The sequence below is a fragment of the Excalfactoria chinensis genome, chromosome 5 (genome assembly GCF_039878825.1).
Source record: "Excalfactoria chinensis isolate bCotChi1 chromosome 5, bCotChi1.hap2, whole genome shotgun sequence".
NCBI classification, from domain to species: Eukaryota; Metazoa; Chordata; class Aves; order Galliformes; family Phasianidae; genus Excalfactoria; species Excalfactoria chinensis.
In genome coordinates, this window is record NC_092829.1 from 49,418,138 (window position 1) to 49,438,002 (window position 19,865).

At 40.2% G+C, this 19,865-nt stretch overlaps 1 protein-coding gene across 6 annotated transcripts in view; it reads right to left on the reverse strand.

Moving 5' to 3' along the window:
• The window catches only part of BMAL1 (basic helix-loop-helix ARNT like 1), a 45,802-nt gene continuing 25,937 nt past the window's right edge, over window positions 1-19,865 (reverse strand). For 4 of the 6 annotated variants that reach the window (XM_072338520.1, XM_072338517.1, XM_072338518.1 and 1 more), the window contains exons 4-19: window positions 18,077-18,097; window positions 17,192-17,230; window positions 16,840-16,881; window positions 15,941-16,098; window positions 13,782-13,861; window positions 12,705-12,797; window positions 11,711-11,828; window positions 9,379-9,528; window positions 8,073-8,319; window positions 6,066-6,172; window positions 5,575-5,725; window positions 5,039-5,127; window positions 4,411-4,519; window positions 2,848-2,941; window positions 1,143-1,245; window positions 471-669 (exon numbers count right to left, since the gene is read on the reverse strand). In XM_072338520.1, coding sequence (XP_072194621.1) covers window positions 509-669; window positions 1,143-1,245; window positions 2,848-2,941; window positions 4,411-4,519; window positions 5,039-5,127; window positions 5,575-5,725; window positions 6,066-6,172; window positions 8,073-8,319; window positions 9,379-9,528; window positions 11,711-11,828; window positions 12,705-12,797; window positions 13,782-13,861; window positions 15,941-16,098; window positions 16,840-16,881; window positions 17,192-17,230; window positions 18,077-18,097 — 1,762 coding nt within the window. In that variant the 3' untranslated portion in view covers window positions 471-508. Of the gene's footprint in view, window positions 670-1,142; window positions 1,246-2,847; window positions 2,942-4,410; window positions 4,520-5,038; window positions 5,128-5,574; window positions 5,726-6,065; window positions 6,173-8,072; window positions 8,320-9,378; window positions 9,529-11,710; window positions 11,829-12,704; window positions 12,798-13,781; window positions 13,862-15,940; window positions 16,099-16,839; window positions 16,882-17,191; window positions 17,231-18,076; window positions 18,098-19,865 lie in introns of all 6 variants that reach the window. The other 2 variants (XM_072338516.1, XM_072338521.1) reach the window with 2 other exon arrangements.

Genomic DNA, 19,865 nt, shown 5'->3' on the forward strand with positions numbered 1-19,865 from the left:
GAACAAGGGAAACATTTATTTTAAAAATATTTAACTGTCTAATACATTACACTTTAACAATATTTATAGTAAAGGATTCTTACAAGAAAGAATAAACAGCTTTATGGTACAATTAGTATAAGAAATATCCACATGGGGACTGTTTTGCAGTGTAAAAACACACCATACATCTGAAATGGTCATTTGCATATAAAAGCTACCACTGATGCCAGTGAGTTGCACAGTGATTTAAAAAAAAACAAAACAAAAAAAAACCCAAAAATTCAAACAACAGAATCCAAAATATACAGGTATTGCAAGCTATACACAGCTAACCAAATCAACACGGAACACTGTAGCGGGTTATTCCACTTTGTCTGACGTTACACATGGTAGAATGAGTTGCGTTCTGATATGGCTTTTATGAAATTCGTACATAAAAGCTTCTCCATCCAACGAGTTTCACAGACTGTAGAACTCCACCAATAAATGCACTTTGATATTTGGATGTTGAAGCAGGGTGCATCATTTACAAGGGCCACGGCAAGTCGCTGAAATCTACAGGGCCGCCAAGACCTGCATCTGCTTCAAGAAGGCTCATTATTACTGCCATCGCTGCTTCGTCGTTGCTGGGGCTGCTTGATCCTTGATCGTTGTCAATCATGTCAATGCCTATATGGGAGTTCTCCCCTGTAAGTATAAATACGATGAGCACGGTGTCAGAAGCTGTTCTGTTATATTCGTTTCACTTGCCATGTGACCTGAGTACCTGAACTGGCTGAGCTATTCTGGGTGTGTGATCAGATCTCAGAGCCAGATTCAGGGATACACCTGATACCTGGCAGTCCGAGTACAAAGGTTAGGTCACATCTCCGACACAGCCAGGCCACAACCCTCCCTCTTCCTGTTTAAAAGTACTCACAAAAAGTAGATTCAGATGGAGGAAAGAGGCTTCCAAATGCACTTAAAGAATAAGCTAGCAAAGTAGGCTGCCAGGCTCCTCTTGTAGCTACCTCTTAAGGCACAGTGGTAGATTATAAGCTTCACTGCTCAGCGTGTACTGTAGATGGTAAAGGCACATCATTGCTAACAGCAGCCATCCTGCTACAGCTGTCTAAGTGTTTAGCTGATGTTGAGGCATGTTTGTGTATGCTTTCACTTACCGAGAATAGAGGAGTTATCAGAATATGGGTAACCAGAGCTATCTTGGATTTGCCCAGATAGCAGTCCAGCTGAAGAAATGTCTGGAGTGCCACCATTTAGGATCTTGAAAGAAAAGAGAAGCCATAAGACAGCATGAAATGCTCCATTAAGTCTAAACTGCTTTATAGTATGGGATTTTTAATGTGGAGAGGATGGACTTCTTGAGAAACAATCCAGGACCAAAAGGCTAATCTGACTCGGTGTGAACTGGGAACTGCTTTCCCTCTGCATCACGTCTATTAAGCAGACATATAGCAGATCTCTTCCGTTCTGGTGGTGCAAGTCAGCACTATGTGCCAAACCTCCAAAAGCACTTCTGCAAAACTGCTAGAGAAAGACCTGAGAGTATTTCTGGGTATCATCATTCTAAGCATTCCATCTGCAAGTGAGAGTAATTACAGCTAAGGAGGCTTTTGAATTTACAAATATAGTGCCTGTAAAGTACTGTCAATTAAGACCCTCCATTTTCAGAGTACAGTCCTTTAGACTGTAGAGCGAGGCTGCACAGCTGAGCATTGCTTCTGGACTTTGAGTGTAATGCTTTTTTAGGTACAGAGCACAGCAGCACCGTGGACGTGAGAGCAGGCCGAAACAGAAGCGCTGCCTTTGGGAATTGTAAACAAGTAGCAAGGGAATAGCTGAACTTGAACTATGGTTTTCAGTGACTCAGAAATGCACAAACTGCAAGGTATGTCTGAGCTCCCTTTTGAGGGTGGCACCATCTAGAACTTCTTTCTAGCAAAACTTCATTTTCTAACTTAAGAGAAATACTGAGAGGCTGTGCTATTAGAAGTACCCAACTCTCCTCGTGTACTTAAGTTACAGTAGCATTTACTGTATGTAGATGTTGAGTTACTGCTGAGCAGAATGAGCAAGAATGACTGTTTCCAGGACAGCAACTCTGTTCCAGCTTGAAGTTTTATTTTAAGAACAAAGAAATCCAGAAATAGAAATATTTACTGTCAATTATATGCTCCAGTCAATTAATTCTTATCTACAGTCACTGTAATTTCTGGGGAAGAAAGTTTAAGTCTGTGGCAGTGTGTGAATGCACAGAATAGGGATTTGGATAAGTGCTCTTCTTGTCTTGAATATGACAACTGTAAGTAGCAATTTACTAGATGACTTAAATGCAGCTAGTACAAGTCATTGGGAAGTTAAGTGTTAGTAATGGTATGTGAATGCTACTTAAGCAATCTTAGAAGGGAGCATGGTACATAGTATTGACTTAAAAATGTCAGTGCACAGTGAAGCATCTAATTGCCATATTCTGTGCTACAGCAGTACAGTGTAACTTGTGACTCACTTGCACACTGAGTGCTCAAACAAGAGCAATTCCTGCGTTCACCAGTATGTGGTGTAAAAGAGTTTCTGGACAATCAAGAGATGTGAGGAGAGCTGTTTGTTGCAGCTGTTTTTTAATATTACAGAAAGGCCAACACATAAAGAGCAGGTGCATTTCAAAAGCTGTTGGTGCTGAGGATCACTGCTCTCTGCACTTTAAAGACTACGGTACTGGGATTTTGGACACCAGAGTACTTTGAGCTGCCACCAGACTTCTTCAGCCAAGCAGTTTAAGAGTTTAGCACCAATAATGTTTTGTAAGCATCATCTCAGTGTGCTCGATGCTACTATTACAAGCCTGTCTGTAAAGCTGGTTCTTACCTTCTTGCTTCCAGGGGAGGAGGTATCAGGTGGCGGCGTGCTGGTAATGTTCAGTGGACTTGAACCACAGCTGGATGGTGATGATCCTCTTATCCTATCATGTGGGAAATAGGGAATGAATTCACCAGAAACTTGGAGACTTGGATGCTGACCTCAGTATCAGGTGGCAAACTTCATTTGTACAGTTTCCTCAATTTTTAATATTATTCAAACCACCTGTAGCAACTTCTAATTTACAGCAAGATAAAGTCTGTGAGTAACTAGTCCAGCTTACCCAGTCTGTAAAGTTTGCCTTCTTGCCACATTAATTCCCTTGTTTATTTGTGCACCCTTCACTGAGACTGAGCAAGGAAATGATCCTGCTTACTGAGGAAACCTCTTTTCTTCTACATTGTGCTTCAGCTTCTACCAGCTAAGAGTGTGAGCTGTCTCCATTGCATAAACCTAGACTTGTTAAATGGGCTACTGCTAGAGAAGTGTGCTGGACACATAGAACAGTCCATTTATATATATATATATACATATATATACACATATATACACACACACATATATACAATATATATATATAATACTATATATATATACACACACACACACATATATATATTTAATACCCTTTGAGTCAGCATTTCCTCATTTTAATTCTCCCTAACTTGATCAAATATCTTTTTTTTTTTTTTAATTATTATTATAGAATAATGTATTAACTATAAAATCAACAAACCCTGAGACTAAATGGAGGTGAGGCAGTTACAGAGAAAAGCAGTGGAGAAGGAAGTCTCATCCTTGGCAGAGTTCCTCTGGGAAAGCTGAACAGAAGGCAGCTTTGGCAAATAGTAACAGCTGCTCAAGAAGGACTGGAACTAACTCAGGCTCTTGAAATGAAACATAGGTGGTAAGGTATTCTTCTACACTTACTGAAGCTAATTAAGTGTTTTGTAACTACTGAAAGAGAAGTCAAGTTTCAGAGTATTGGTTCAACCTGAGTGATAACTTTCTTTCTTTTTATTTTTTCCTCCTTCCTATCCTTATACACAGGAAAGGTACATTATGTGCTAAATCTGTTCTCTTAGAGGGGCAGTGTACGTCCTAGAGCAAGCAAAACTGGAGGGACAGGACCAAAATGGCAAATATTGCTGCTGCTGAGCATCTGTTGGATGAGACCAGTTTTACAGGAAGGGGAACAACTCCCACAACTAAAATCATGAAGGGCAATCTATAGAAATTAATAATGACACCCAATGAACATAGTGGCTCAGAAAGGATGGAGATAAGATGGCTGTTAAGAGAATCAGGATAGTCTAGAAAGGAACTGGTTTCCAGTTAGCTGCTCTTTGTTTTACCATTTCTGGTCTCTTAGAGCAGAAAGTCAGAAGGCTGTAACTCTGTCATTCTTTTGCTTTTGGTTGTGACTGTCTCAGGTATTCTGAATAGGAACCTGTAACTGTCTACTCATGAAATGCAATTACATCATTATGTATTCAGCTTGAAGAAAGACTTCTTTAATTTTCTTTTGAAGAACTATACTTATTTTTCTTACTTCATGCTATTTTCTCTTACCTGTGGATTTCCATGATTTCTTCAGCAATCATCCTTCCTATTTTTCCTGCCCCAGCTCTCGTTCCTCCTGGAATTCCAGGGACAGTAGGATGGCTCCTTTTTGGGCCACCTGAAACAAGGAAGGTAGCTTGAAGGTCAGGTAAACTTTCATTTTCCAAACAGCATTCATATTTAGGTATGAATCCCACAGCTGGTCAGAACTAGATGAGCTTTGTTTAAATTCTAGCACTTCTTGAATACCTCCAAACATACAGGAAGCCCTGGCTTGGACTCAGCTGTGCTGTGTTTCTTAGACATCTCTCTGTGCTGCTTGCACGCCACATTCTGAAGGTGATCAGAATCTGCCTGCTTTGAGCATCTGGCAGAGCTTCTTGTCCAGACTTGGTAAAGAATAGCTCATCACACCTGCTTTATTCTGCAGCTGAAAAGACTCCTCTCCAGCCTTGTTTATGCTTTACTTTGAGTGAACCACTTGCCAGCACAGACAACATGGACAGGAGCTGTGTTAGCAGTCTCTTTTTACCTCAAACCACATTTTTCTTTACTAACAAGCTCTCTATGCAAGACCACAACAAATGCGTGCACGTAAGTGTTACTGCCACTACTTTCCCAGTGGCAGAGTAGTTACCTTCTCCAGCCTGAAGCACACTGTCCATGCTATGCGGAGAAGCTGCGAGCTGTGGGAAGGCCGCATCTCCGCTATCAAGTACGTTGGTGCTGTGGATTTCAAGAGTTACAGTGAGTGATGGAAAGCCCTGCGGAACAGTCACTGCAGTGTGTCAGAACGGAACGCTACAGGGTTTAAGTAGCTTGTGAGTCACTATCACACAAAGAAACATTGGGGCTGACAAGGCTAAACAGCAGAAAGAAAACACCGTTACAACTCAAAGTATGCAATACAGAACTCAAACAGCCTCTCTCTAGACTAATTTTTCTGAGGTAGTTACTCCACTGCAAAGGCAATGCAGCTCTGCAAAACCCCCAAGGGAAAAAAAGATGGAAGGAGGGGGAAGATCCCACAGGAGCCAAGAAATGTGTCTTTCTTAAATCCTTACAAAGATGGACATGCTGGCTTTCCCAGTGAAAGGAAATACCAAAACTCATCTGCCCAGTAATGCAAAACAATTAGCCCGCATGTGCATCTGCTACATCCAAAATACTTACGACACAACAGTATTTGTTGAGACGATGTATTCTACTTCTTTGGTCCAAGGGTTCATGAAACTGAACCAGCGACTCCTCAAGGTAATAAAAGAACCGTCTTTTATTTTAAACTTGTAGCAGTTTGTCGTAATTTTTTCTCTTGTCTGCAAAACTGAAAACAGACAACAAGTAACTCTGTGGGAAACAGCAGCACTGACTGCTGAAGCAGAGCCCTTCTGACAGAAAACTATCCAGTGAACCCTGCCCTGCACACATGGAGAAAAGTCTGACTCCTGCAGCTTACCTCTTTACGCACTGGGAGCTTCAATTATTCACTATAAATCCATGCAAGTCTAAGAGGCGTGTTGCTTGGTATGTGCAAACAACTTTCTCAATTAAAGCACTTACAGAAAGAGACAAGCGGGCTTGAACAGATTTGGGTAGTTTTCTTAATACATAATAATTCCCAGTATTTCTTACAATTCATTTACCCAAAGTATTAATCATCATACCTTGTCTATGACATTCTGCAAGGTGTCCTATATCATCTTGATGGAAATATTCATAACATGAAGTACCTAGGAGTTCCTGGGGTAAGTATGCCAGGATGGCTGTTGCCCTTGGGAACGGAAAGGGAAGGGTGGGAAGGAAAGGAGGAAAATAAAACAAAAAAGAGAAAAAAAATTATTCTCAAGTTGAAGTATCTGTGACAGCTTACTGAAAATCACTCTGAAATGAGCAAGTAATGCTGACAGTTGTTTTCAGGTGAGAGGAAAAGGTCATGAAGATTACTCTTTCTAATTCATGGGTAATTAAAAGATAGGTAACGCCAGTGACCCTCAGGTGTAATATTAGACCTGACAGTACCACGGCTGTGAGAGTTTCTAAACGGCTCTGGAGGAATACAGTAATTCTGAGAATTTAAACCTGAATAAAGCTGCCCTGTAACAGCTACAAGGTAGTAGCGCCCTTTCCCTCTAAGGTGCCTTTGAAAAACATATGTAAGTTTGAAGAACTGCTTGAGCTCCCTCCTTAACCTGCACAAGGCAGCTATTTCATTACAGCTGTATCTCCTGTCTCAAAGGGAGCACAAGCAGGACAGATACAAGCTGTTCACGTAGTCATAATGGGCTTAAAGTGGAGCCAAAAGAATTCAGGTTTAACATTCAGATACAGATTTCATCTAGGAAACAATGAACTGGAGCATCAGAGTTTGAATTCAACTGGTCAGCTTTTTCTGAGTTGTTATTTTGGAAAGACTTCAGTGTTCACTGCAAGAGTAGGTTTCATCTTTTGAAGATAAAACTTGTTCATAAACTACCCTTGCTTGGCATTGCAGCACGGCACGCTTTCTGAGCAGCAGAAAGGCTGTGAATGTTCTGCCAGCTCCGTAATGACCATTGGCTAGCAGTACTGCTGCAGAACAACAGGTGTTTCAAAAACCTTACTGTGAAATTAAAAGCAAAAGAGAAAATAAAAACTACCACTATAATCAGACAAATGCTATCATAAAAGATATCGCTTACTGTACTTCTTAACACTGCCAGCTCTGTTTCCTCTCAAAGTCCACAAGGAATCAGCTGAGCACAGACACACCCCAGGAACAAATTCCATCAGGCAGATTCAGGCAGAATTCGGAGCCTGGGCTTTTTTAGGTTGTAAATAACCGTGCCTAAGCTACAGACAATGTGAAATAAGTCTCAGCTGAGCGGTCTCAACACATCTTGGCATGGAAGGGAAGCAAAAGTTCTCCTCCACACAACGCAACCCCTCCATTAACATCCTTCAACCACTCCTTTTGCCTTGAGAATGTCAGATATTCTGAAAGAAGGCCCAGGTTGCATCTCTTTGCTTTGCTAGAAAATTCAAGCAATTTCTTCTTCAGTGCTACGAATTAGCCTGAATAAATACATGAGTAGGTAATAAAATTGATGTTTGGGAAAAAAAAAAAGGTACCAACACCAGTTTGCATTCTCAAACCTATTCCAAGAAGTAAAGGTTACAAGAAGTTTTATTTCTTATGAATACAAAGATCACATGCGGAGGTGTTAATGCAGTAGATAATGCCCAAGTAGATGCTTACAGAAATGAATCTGTTACCAAAGCCTGACGTAGACTGTGCAATACAACTTATCCACATAGTGGTTGCAGAAGATTTCCAGCAACCAACTGCTGTAATTACAAACTCCAGTAGCAGAATAGGATAGCGTATTCTTCTGAGGATTACGTATATACATCCCCCTAATCAACGGGCAGAAATGATATCTGGATTATTCTGCCTAGTAAGCCACAGTGTAGGAGCTTTTATGATTTGATCAGTAGTACCTAATAAATACACGGCAGTCGCTTTGTGCTCAGTCTCAGAAGTAGAATAACTTCCAGTTGGGATTTAGTATAAAGCTGAAAAGATCAGACAGCTCTTTTTTCAATAATACCTTCAGTTCTTTAAGTATGTCACGCTAGCAGTAAATCAGGGTTGGACAGTGACTGACAGTGGAGGCTGTGAGAAGCGTTCTTACCTCTGGTCTACAAAAACAAATTTTCCATCTATTGCATGTCGAGAAACGTACTCTGTAGGTTTCACCCTGATCTCGCCGTTGACTGGCTGTGGTACTACGTGAGGATGCAGCCGACCAATTGCAACAAGACAGCTTAAATTGCAGCCCTCGTTATCTGGCTCGTTATCTTCATCTAGTCCCATTTTTGTCGGTGGCCAGCTTTTTAGATATCCCGTACTGTGGATAGTGCAGAAGCTTTTGCGGTCTGCTACAAAAACAAGAACAAAAAGAGAGAACTTCACCTTTGGAGAACTTCACCTCTCAGTCCTGAGAAAATTCACCTCCTTAACTGGAATATTTGTGATGCTGCTCACCAGGGGATTTCTCAGTGCTCCTGCTTCAGCACAACTCATCTGAGCTAAGGCAATACGCAGTTCACAAAATGACTGTTAGTAGCAAAATGCCACATAGTTCAAACCAAGATCTCTTCTGATCCTTAAGTACCCTTAAGAACTACCCTTTTATTATTTCACCTAAAGGACTGTTTGAGGAAGTTAGTGTTAAATTTCTTAATAATAAGGTGTATTTTTCAATCTAGCATGAGGCTCATACAAATAATGAAACCACATTGGCTGCCAGAAAATAGACAGTCTGGGCCTACAGAGAATAAGCTGTCCATAGGGGTAAAGACAGAGGTTCACAGTGACAAGTGGTACAGTCACTCTCTGAAAGGAGAACTCCAATTACTCAGCACTGAGCAGGCCTTATGACTGCAAGGAAGAAGGCTTTGACAGAAAGGCTGAGAAAAAACCTCGTGCCTAACTGCACAAAGCTATTTTCTCAGGGCCGAGCACCAAGGTGTGATAGAAGTTTGAAGCTATGTCTGAAATGAGTGGGCAGTACTTGGAGCAGCTGTCACATCCAGAGACAAAACACTGAAGTTGACTCTAGTTCACACTTCCTACTTTAACTCAGATAAAATGTCCAAAGTACTCAAAAGAAGAAAGTTTCAACCTTGGACTGAATACATATTCCAACAATTTTGCAGTAATACCTTGCAGAGGAAAAAAAAACAACATGAATTAAAACCACAGATGACATTATGACCAAATACTTCAGGTGCAGAAATACTACATTAGAAGGGAAGTGCGGAACAGAATCTGTATGAAAAGGAAAAAGTAACAGATCAAAACATAGTTCATATGGCAATATCTTAAGAATAAATATTGCTACTATTCAATAAATATCAAGAACCACTGCAAGTGAGCATTTATAGGAAAAAAGCCTGACAGCCATTACATTTGACATTAAAACACATAATTGTTACCTTTCTTCTTTGAACAGGTTGAAGGAAAATCCTTGTCTTCTACTTTCACTGAAGGTCTGTTGCACTTCATCCTACAAAAGAAGGACCGCCTTGCTCCAGAACACAGTCGTGATGGCCCGGGTGTTATATCAGTTTTTACTGGGAGTCCAGCTGTAGCAAACAGAGGAAGTGAGGAAGCTGCCTTTGTTGGGTTTAAAGGTAACCATACAAACAATTACATGGTATAATCAAACTGTACGAGGTTTTAACTTCACAGCTGTTCCATCTCCTTCAGAAGGAGAGGTGCTTTTGTGGAGACTCATTTAAGTGACCATCTGCAGGATACTGACTGATTCGGCTGACCACGTGCATATTAGATTGATTTCTGATTACATTTTCTGCTGTTAGCTTGCGAACACAGCCTTAGACTAGAAGATTAGAAATAGATTGTTAATGTCCAATCAAGTTTTGCAATTAACATGATTTCTTTGAACACTAATCAACTGACTAAAAATAGAGATTATTTATCCATAGAGCAGTAATATACCCATGGCTCTTTCTATCAGAAGACTTTCTAAATCACAAAACTGAGAGAGCTGAGAGAGCACATATGCTCATGCAAAGAGTGCTGTCCCAGTACTCTCTCAACTGCAGTGTCTCCAGAGATTAGATTTCTGACAATGAAGCCAGGCTGGATGGGATCAGGCTGGGCAGCCTGATCTAGTGGGAGGTGACCCTTCCCATGGCAGGGGAGTTGGACCTGGATGAGCTTTAAGGTCTCTTCCAACATGATTCTGTGATGGAAGGGGGAAAGGGTGGCAGTGACATACGCAGGGACTGCAAATCCCCAAGACCTCCCGTTATGGGTAAGAAGAATCTCTGTCCTCAAAGAATTACGTTCATATGAAGCCTGCTTTGGCAGGGGGGTTGGACTCGATGATCTCTAGAGGTCCCTTCCAACCCCTACAATTCTGTGATTCTGTAATATGCCCTAGCAGTGAGTCCCGACCTTTACCATATACTTGTATGAGAATCTTAGATTATTTTCTGTGGAAAACCACTGGAGAAAAAATTCTATGAAAAAACATGTCAAATCTGGAAAGCAACGGCAGCGTGCTGCTACAAACAGAGTTCTTGGCACACGTTAAGAGCAAAGCAGAAGGAGCTTCAGGGGACAGTTCTCCTAAAACTGATGAATTTAAATCACAGCAACTTTTCCCACTTCAACCACTTCTGGGGATATCTATAAATGAACAGCTATAAACATGTACAAAACCTTTTAGGATCCTGCGAGTTTTTAATGCAAGGAGAAAAATGATGATGCTTGTGTTTCAGTGCTAAGAGTGCCTCTGTTGAAACTAGAATTGGGAGAGGTCACGTCAAGGAGGTCAGACTGTCCTGCACCACACATGGCCTAAACTGCTCTCCAGTGGTGAAAGAACAAATTGTGCTGGAGTCATTTATGCCAAGATAAAAATACAAATAAATAAACACCAGTACTCTTAAGAATATTTGCTCTTGAAAACTTACCGGTTGGTCTGTTGTAGCAGATAGCAAGACTGCAAACTGTGATCTTTCTTTTTGCCCTAACTTTCTCAGAGGCATACAGAAAAGGGGATAGCACTGGATAAACGTGTTTGATGACCAGACAAAGCCAAGAGACAGAGAAACTTAGGCTGAGCCAGCCTGAGCCTCTGGGCTCATTGCCCTGGAATGACCCCTGGCTCTACTTTCTGAAGCTGAGGTGGTGGTAGCTTTTTTGAGATGAAGTCCTACAGATTTTTGCTTCTAACAAGCATGAGATTTAACAACTTGGAAACGTGCAGTTATAAGTTGTCACTTTCTACTTAGGCAATGCAGACTCCTGTTAGAAGAGTTAATTAAATACCCACACACTTCTACACAACACGGATGCAGAACTCCTTTTAAGCATCAGAATGGAGTAGAAGTAAGAGATGTACAAGGAAACGATTCCAAGGACTGAGTTAAAAAACCTTGTAAGTGAAAGGCTGGGTCACTGCTGGAACTGGGAAAAACAGTCTTCTGCCACAAGTGACAGCTGTGGATAACCACAATAATACCAAGTATATTCTGACCACTGAGAATCAAGGATAAGAACAAACACCTCGTATGTTTTAATGGGGAAAAAAAGCACAACTTTCCCTGCCTGGAAAAGAGACAGTACTTCACAAGCAAAGCCAGCTAAATAAATGCATCTACTGCAGGAATCAAATTTATACTTTCTCTTCTCTCTCTTCCTTGGCACGACGTGCATTCCAAAGAGCACCCCCCACAGACACTTTGCATGTTCACCAAACATATGGCAATACTGTTCAAAAGAAAGAACACTCACTTTTTGCATCTATAAGCCTTTCTCGTGGGGCGGTGTCAGATGAAGACAGCTGCTCCTTCACTTTGGCAATGTCTTTTGGGTGCAGGTAGTCAAATAAACTTTGCCCGATTAAATCATTCTGTAGGGATCGAATATTCAGTCAAAAATTAGAATGATTCTGCTGTACACTTTCCCAATTTTAGCATCAGTTACAAAGAACTGGTCTAACCAATGAATATCAAACGCCTCAGATCAGGATTAAACGGAAGGTATTAGTTTTCACCGCAGTTGTGGCTACATTTCATAGTAAATACTTTCATTATTTTCAATGAGAGCTTTACAGGAATCACATGCTCAGTCCACCAACAGCAGATATTCGGGTTTCTTTTCAGCTCCATTTTGTATGTTACATGTTTCAAGTCATGACTGCAAATGTCCTTATTTAATGTTTACACAATTAGTTCTTTTAGTAAATACCTCACTAAAGGATGCCTGATGAAAACGTTTGAAGCTAGGGCAGGCAACAGATAGAATGAAGACTTATTTATACAGTGTATGTTCTAAGTTATGCCTTGTGTTAAGCATATATCAAAATCCTGGCTTTGTTACAATTGCTTCCCAGTTTCCATCAGTAAGAATGCTAGCAAAAAGCAGAACAGAAATCTAACCAAGTTGAAAAATTCATGTAGTGCTACTGGAAAAAAGCTCAGGCTGATGTTTCAATATCTGCATACAAGCCAAATTAGTGAACGCTTCTGCAAGCCTGACAGTGAAAACCCAAACAGAATGTGTCACAATCAGGAAAGTAAAGTTAGTACCTTTTTACCTCTTTCATTTGAATGGAAGCCAGAAGCAATCTTGTCTAATAGCACGACAGAGAAAAGTTTTCTTTGCAAACAATGTCAGCTTTCAGGACAAACCGTTCACACAAAAACCCCTCCCGTATAAATGCAGAATAATAAAACCGCCTTCAAATCTTTTAAGGCCCAACACTACTCAAAAAGGAAAAGAATACCTGGCTGTAGTTGAGGATCTTGAAGACAGATTCTGAAACAAACAGTATCTTCCCTCTGTCACAGCCCACAACAAAGAGAAATCCATCTGCTGCCTAATTTGGAGGGGGCAGAGGGGAAATAAATTACTAAGTTATACTTCTTCACTGCATCATTAAACCTTTAAAGTCACTTTGTATATGGCAGGATTTCCACACTCGGAGAACTCTCTTCACATTTAGAGATAACTGAGTCAACAGACAAGATATGAAATTACTTTTTTGGGGTTTTTATTTCTCATCTGCTAACACTTCTGGCATCATTCTGGGAACCGGGCCCAGAATCCACAATCACTGTTATTAGAAGAATGCATCCGTATTTTGTCTGTTAATATTACAATTATGTTTAACAGTGTCTACTTTTTTAAACAGTATTTTAAATGCATTTATTTCATAGTTCCTATTTAAGTAGGAAGCCAAATAATCTGGGTATTTGTGTGTCCACAGGCAATTCTGAAAGTAAGTCCTATTTTTCAGCCACATACAAGCATGCAGGATTAGGCCCTACCTTTATCACTCTAAAGTCACAGTGCTGCAGAAATTCAGTTCCAAACACGCTGCATCTGAACACGGCAGCACTTGACAACTTACACGAGCAATATGTGCTCTCTGTGCTATAAATGCATACAGCAAGGATCCAATCATACCATGTCACGTGGCATCAGTGACCTCAAAACAAGGCAATCCTATATCATCATATGCTAAAAATCTTGTCCAGGTCACACATGGCAGAAAGTCTGTCACAATTCTTTTCTGATGTAATTTTAGTCTATTTCATGAAATAGCTGAGAATTCATACAGTTGCTATCAAAACAACATTTTCTTCAGACCTCCCCCTAAAATCCTTTTGCTTTACTTCAGAGCTGTTATTCATCTTTAAAACCTAATGACCGTGTGCAAAGGTCTTACACATTTCTATGTTATCCTCTATTATCACAACATTCTTAAGCTCAGACAACAGGCAGAAAAATGCTGGTGTTTTGCCATGAAAGAATTCCATTCACAGCTGCCAGCATCTCACAACAAAAGGCTGAAACGTACCCTGAGTATTAGATGTTTTAATTCGTCATCTGACAGAAAGGCAGGCTTGTAGTTGGCTTCTGTATATGGGTTTGTAGCACCTAAAGAATAACAAAACCCCCAGATGAGAATCAGTGACTTAAACAACACACGCTTCAGTGAGCAATGTTCCCTTGATTCCTTTTCACGCCGTTATTCATTTCACCCCTTCTTTCAAATGAAAGTTGATTTTTTGTTTCATTTTATTAATACGATGAACTCCGTTGGTATTTTTAGCTGCAAGCAGAAATAGTGCATTACGTACAACAGAAATTAAATGACTTATGAGATGTAAGTGCTCTGTGACATATTTTTGACCCAAATGCTCTGCTTGATTTATGTTCTAATCTCCAATAAGAAACAGAAAGTAAGACAGTAAAGAATAAGAAGGCGATGAGGTGACATAAGTAGACTGTCAGAGAGGAGATTTCTCATTCCATGCCATAGACAAAAAACAGATGTTACACTGACCTTACCAGTGCAAAAAGCAAAAAAACAGAGCAAATGAGCCATCTATTTATTTGAGAGTAATTACTCTCATCCTGTTCCCTTCATAAAGACAGCAGAGTCAAATTAACAACCACTGATCTGCTACGAAGTACCAACTCAATCAAATGACAGCGGCAGGAAAAGCTACACCTTACAAAAATGCTAGGATAAACACGACTGGGAGCTGCCAGATCTCCTAGAAACTACAACAGTGACTCTTCCTGTAACTTAGCAGCATCCTTTCTGAGGGGCGTACTTTGTGAAGGCTTAAAGCTTTCATCGTCATCATAGATTGTATCCAGCAACTGATTCACTCTTACACAGAGCTTTAGGACACACAGAACTTGGTTACAGCCCCAGCTTTTTGAAACCCACATATTTCCCTATTTCAAGTACTTGTAAAAGCAACTGACTGAAAAGACTAAAATGGAAGCCACAAAGTACTGCTCGTTCTTTCACAAATGGCTAAAGGTATAAGCACAAAACATCACAAATCCTGCCACAATATTACACTTAAAATCTAACCTCTCTATCCAAACAAGTCTTACACTTGGCCTACCTAAGAACAGTGATCGGTGCCGTGCAAGATTCAGCAGTGGATTACAACCAAAGCCCTTGTTCCTCCCTCCCACAAGCTCAGCTGTATGCAGTGATGCTAATCCAGCAGGTCAGCTAATAGAAAACGATTCCTTCCTCATCACAAACTTCCCAGCTAGATCAGGATATCAGACTGTGAAGCAAGTCACCCTGCAGTTGCTCAGCTGCAAGAGGGGAAAGAGAGGCCACATCCCTTATGTGGTAGCTTGATATTAAAACAAACTGACCACACCTTGAGCTGGAATGCACAGTTGGCAGCATGTGCCTTTGCATGACTTCTACCACAAACTCTGGAAGCCCACACAAGCTGCTTTCTTTTTTCTAGGACACGATACGTTTTGCAGTCTTACAGATTTGGTAGGAAAAAGAGCGCTGAAGATGACAAATAGCTGTAAGTTTGAAGATATTTCTAAGGGAAGAGACAGAAAATAAAAACGAACTCTTTTCTTTTTGTAAGGACATCTACAGAAGTAAGAGACAAGGCAAAAATCTTTGTGGCTGTATCTGATGAAGGGCCTAAGCACACGACAGTGCTGCTGCTGCAAGCGTTCAAAGATGAAACAATTAGGTAAAGAGTTCCAAAGAGAATTTCGTCTTGAACCAGCACAGTGCAGGCATGATGCCAGCACAGGGCAGAAGGAGTAGCTTCAGGGTAGGGATGGCTTGCTTACATCAGTTCTTTCACAGAGGAGAAAACTGCACTGCTACAGCAGAAGACTGAGAAGATGAATCTTTCAAATGCCACTTCTACAAAAAACACGAAACCCTCAAAGCTCCAAAACTGAAAACCTGCTTTGCTGCAAGGTTACACATCTCCCCCCCACACTTAAAAACATGACTGATTTTAGGCTGCTCAGGTGAATTTGCCAACCACAAGTTCTTTCAATCCCTTAAATAAAAGCCCTTGAAATTCCCCAAGTAAAACCACGCCAGACAAGACCAGGGTTATTCACTTTAGTCAAAATGGCAAGAAACGGAGAGTAAAAACTGTTATGGGTAAACCCTACTTTATCACCCTTAAGTCCAGTTCTCTCTGCTCCCACCAATCAACTTACCACGTAATGTTTTCATATGCTGGACCGCCATCCTCAGTACAGTGAGTTTATCCAGCTTTCGAGACATAGCGTTGCATGTTGGTACCAAGGATGCCAGTTCATCTATAAAACTGTTCATTTTATCTCTACGCCTTTTTTCAATTTGACTGTGAGCCTCCCTGAACAAGCAAGGTGGAAAGGAAAAACAGAAGAGCGTGAGAAACCCAACGGTGTTAACAAAGAAAAATGTCTGAATCCTATATAATAAAACAAAAATAATGATCATCCTCCTCATAATTCATTCGCCCTCTCAGCCCCATAAAAGTACATACAGACTTTTTCAGAGAATAATATGCTCATTACTTGAGTGATAACAGTTACAAGCTACAGGAAGGGCTGCAGTACTTGGCTCTAATTTACCAGAGAACACACTGTGTTGCCCATACAGTACATTGAATAATGCATTCAACTCCATATTTGTATTAGTATGCTACATCAACACAGCAGTATTTAAAACTAACTTTTGCTGTGGGTGTATGTCTTCTAGTCATCCTATGGCTTTCCTGTTGAAATATCTGAGATAATTTTGAACTAAACTCTCCCTACCCGGGAAAACTGATGCTAAATGCTGAATAATTTTGTTTTTGTTCTGTATTTTCACATCTTAAGGATCGCAGTTAACACTCTGTAACTACTGAGTTTGAAAGAATGTAGTAATTAAGAAACTTGCGCAGGCTCCAATTTCCACGCTAACACTGACAGAAGTGACTAAAACAAATGTTTCAGCACTTCTAGTTCATATATGAGAAAAGTTAGCAGTGCAGAGATAACGAAAACGAGTTATTCTCAGAGTAAAACACAGGCAGGTATTTCATACATGCCAACAGGCAAACTCTTTTCATGCCTGCTGAGAGCATTACCTTGCATTTTTTATTCTCCCCTGTTGGTCTGCGTAGTCCAGTCTGTTAAGAAATGATAGCACAAAGTTACATACAGTACTGAAAACAATTTCCAAGATATCTTATGTACCTAATGATCTTCATTAAAATAGGTTTTAAGATTCGAATTTTTATTTAGCCTTCCCTCAGTAAATGACATTATTAATAATATTGAGGTAGGACTCAAAGGATATTTGCTTGGACCGTTCGACTTCGTGCAATGACCTTTTATACCTTTGTCCCAAAACAGTTTGAGACACCGGACCACGGCACTGCAAACAGATCCTACATCAGTACTGTGAAACAAACAGTTTAGGGACCGTGTCTACAGTACCTGCCATGTTGGTCATCTTTATCTGTATCCATACCTTCCCTGCAAAAACAGAATGAAGCGACATATCACAAATTAAGCAGCATTAGCGAAGCTGTTAGCAAAGTAGCATAAAATCAGAATTAAGTGTTGCAGTCAGCCTTAAATCCTGAAAAGAAAGAATTTAAAAGCAACAACCTAGAAACACTACAGCATTTTCTGCAGTATTACAGCATTTTCTTGCATTTCTTCTGAAGCACACAAAATGGCACAGTTTGATGTGTTTGACAGTAAAACATACTGCAGTTCAAAGACATCATCTGCTATAAAAATGTTTTTCACTTAACGAGAGGGGTAAAAGCAAAAAGGACTTATCAAAGCAGATCTTTTTCACGCCCTCACCAGAACGAAGGCTACTAACTTGCATTTACTACAGTTAGACGTTTAAACAAAGGCAATTATCACAAGGCCCACTGCAGAACGCACAGTTTGCCCTGAATTCATTCACGTCAGTGTGTCCTAAACCTCACTGTGCCTTGATTTTGGGACAGGAGATGGCAATAATCGAAACCAACATAATGCACTGCAGCACTGGAAACAGCCAAATGCACAGGGGGGGTGTATAAAGTGTGTATCTGAGTGTGTACAAAGCTAAGCAGGCACATTTTAAAGTGGTGTGTCTGAAAAAAAATGCCAAAGACTACAAGGCTATTAGACAAAAGAATGAGGAAGAGGATGTTTTCATATAGATAAACCTGTACCACTGCACTTACATGGGCACTCCTGAGCCTGCCTTATGCTGGTTTGGTTTCATTATCACAAAATTCAGGCACAGGGGAGGGGAGGCATGGAAAAGCATCAAGCATCTTATTTTCAAGTGAAACCGATCATAAAAATATTTATACTTACTCAAAAGGAAAGCCATCGAGTCTGAAAAGAGAGAGAAATAAAGTACACCATCTATATGAAATAATAATGTCTTTCATTTCCTGTTGAAATTCTCAAGCTAATTTACATTCTATTCAAAATGAAAAAGAACAAAGACGTGAGCAGTGAGTGTATTTTAAGGAGCCAAGTTTGTTCAAATTCATCTATTTTTTCTGAAGGCATCGTTTTGCCTTCAGCTAATCAAGTCCATTACACTGAATGTGAAAAATTAGTACCACAACCAGCCCAAATTATCTCTGCGATGCACATCACCGAGATACTGTTTCATCAGCAGAAACAAAAGGATCTGCGCTGTGTGCCTGCTGTCCTTGTGGCTGGATAACCGGAGTTTCAGAGGACTCCAAGGCCAGGAATAAAAGATACCAACATGTATCTCAACCATCTCCGTTTTTCATTCTGCCCAGCAGAACAGATGAACGTTTTGTTTCAGTCAGTACTCAAGTCCTAATTCTGCACGTTATACAGATTTTACTTGTATCAAAAGGAAAATAAAACGAATTTCTACATGCAATTAACTGCTGGCATCACTTCAAGTCTGTAAAACGACCTCAAATACCACTGAGCTTTAATATAGTGAGAAGCTAAGTTTCTTTAAAGCCTTATGAAGGATGTTCTCATGTGTTAGCCACTGATGTATTACTTATTCCCGCTCAATACTGGACATTAGCATTCTTAAGTATTTTTCGATACATTATTCATGGCACCTCTTATTCTCTTTGTCATTAGGTTTTAAAGAAGTGTGAATAACACTAAAGGCTTTCTTCATCTTTCCATTTGTATATTTGAGTTACTGACTTAGATAATAGTTCAAAGTGCTTCTGACGCTCACAAAGAAACAGAGGACTTTAGTAACAGAAATGAGGCATCAATTCTCCATTCCTAGTGCCACTTTTAGCTACAAGATGCTTGTTGAGGCACAGCAAAATATGAAAGAGGTTCCTACACCAGCTACAGGGTAATTTACAAATGCTTCAGGATACTTTCATTTCTTATCGGTACTATTTCAACTTAAAACACTACTGCCAACAAAAGAAGGTACATGTTTATAGACCTGTGCATGAAGTCCTGCATTCCAGCATGTGACTAAAACACAGCGTAGTAGAGAACAGATAGCCTTAGCTGGAATTATAGCAGTATGCTGGAAAGGAATTTCACTGGGAGAGGAGCAGCAGAAAGACTTGAAAGGAAGCTGGCATGGAAAGCTGAAATTGTTGTTGACCAATAAGCTTGTTTGTACTTGACAGGTGAATGCACACTGAAACAGTCAGGCTGTTCCTCACGTCCTGAATTCACTGATAAATGAAGCATAACACTGGAGAGGCACCATTTATGTAAAAGCAAATATCTGCATAGGCGGCAAAAGTTGAACAGGAGCGATTCTTGGACGTTTATACAAACATGCACATAGAAAGAGGGATCAAGGAGTTCTACCTTAAGTTCTACATAAAAACAGGAATGTTCACTAATCAGCATTTTCTTTGCAACAAAACACGACCTCTGGTACAATGACAGCTGTTATCAGCTGACTGAAGAAACAGCATTTCACATATTTAATAAAATGCACACACAACCTAGAGGGCAGAATTGGAACTTACAAGAGCAAGCTGTCTTTGGGGAAAGAGGACTTGAGCAATGCTTCCTGCTCAGAAGTATAAAGATGGAGAAATCCTTTCTAGAGAAGAGGAAGTTGGTAAGATTGAGGCTTTTCACTGAATTTTGTAGGAGTCAATTCAAATAGAGGGAATCATGG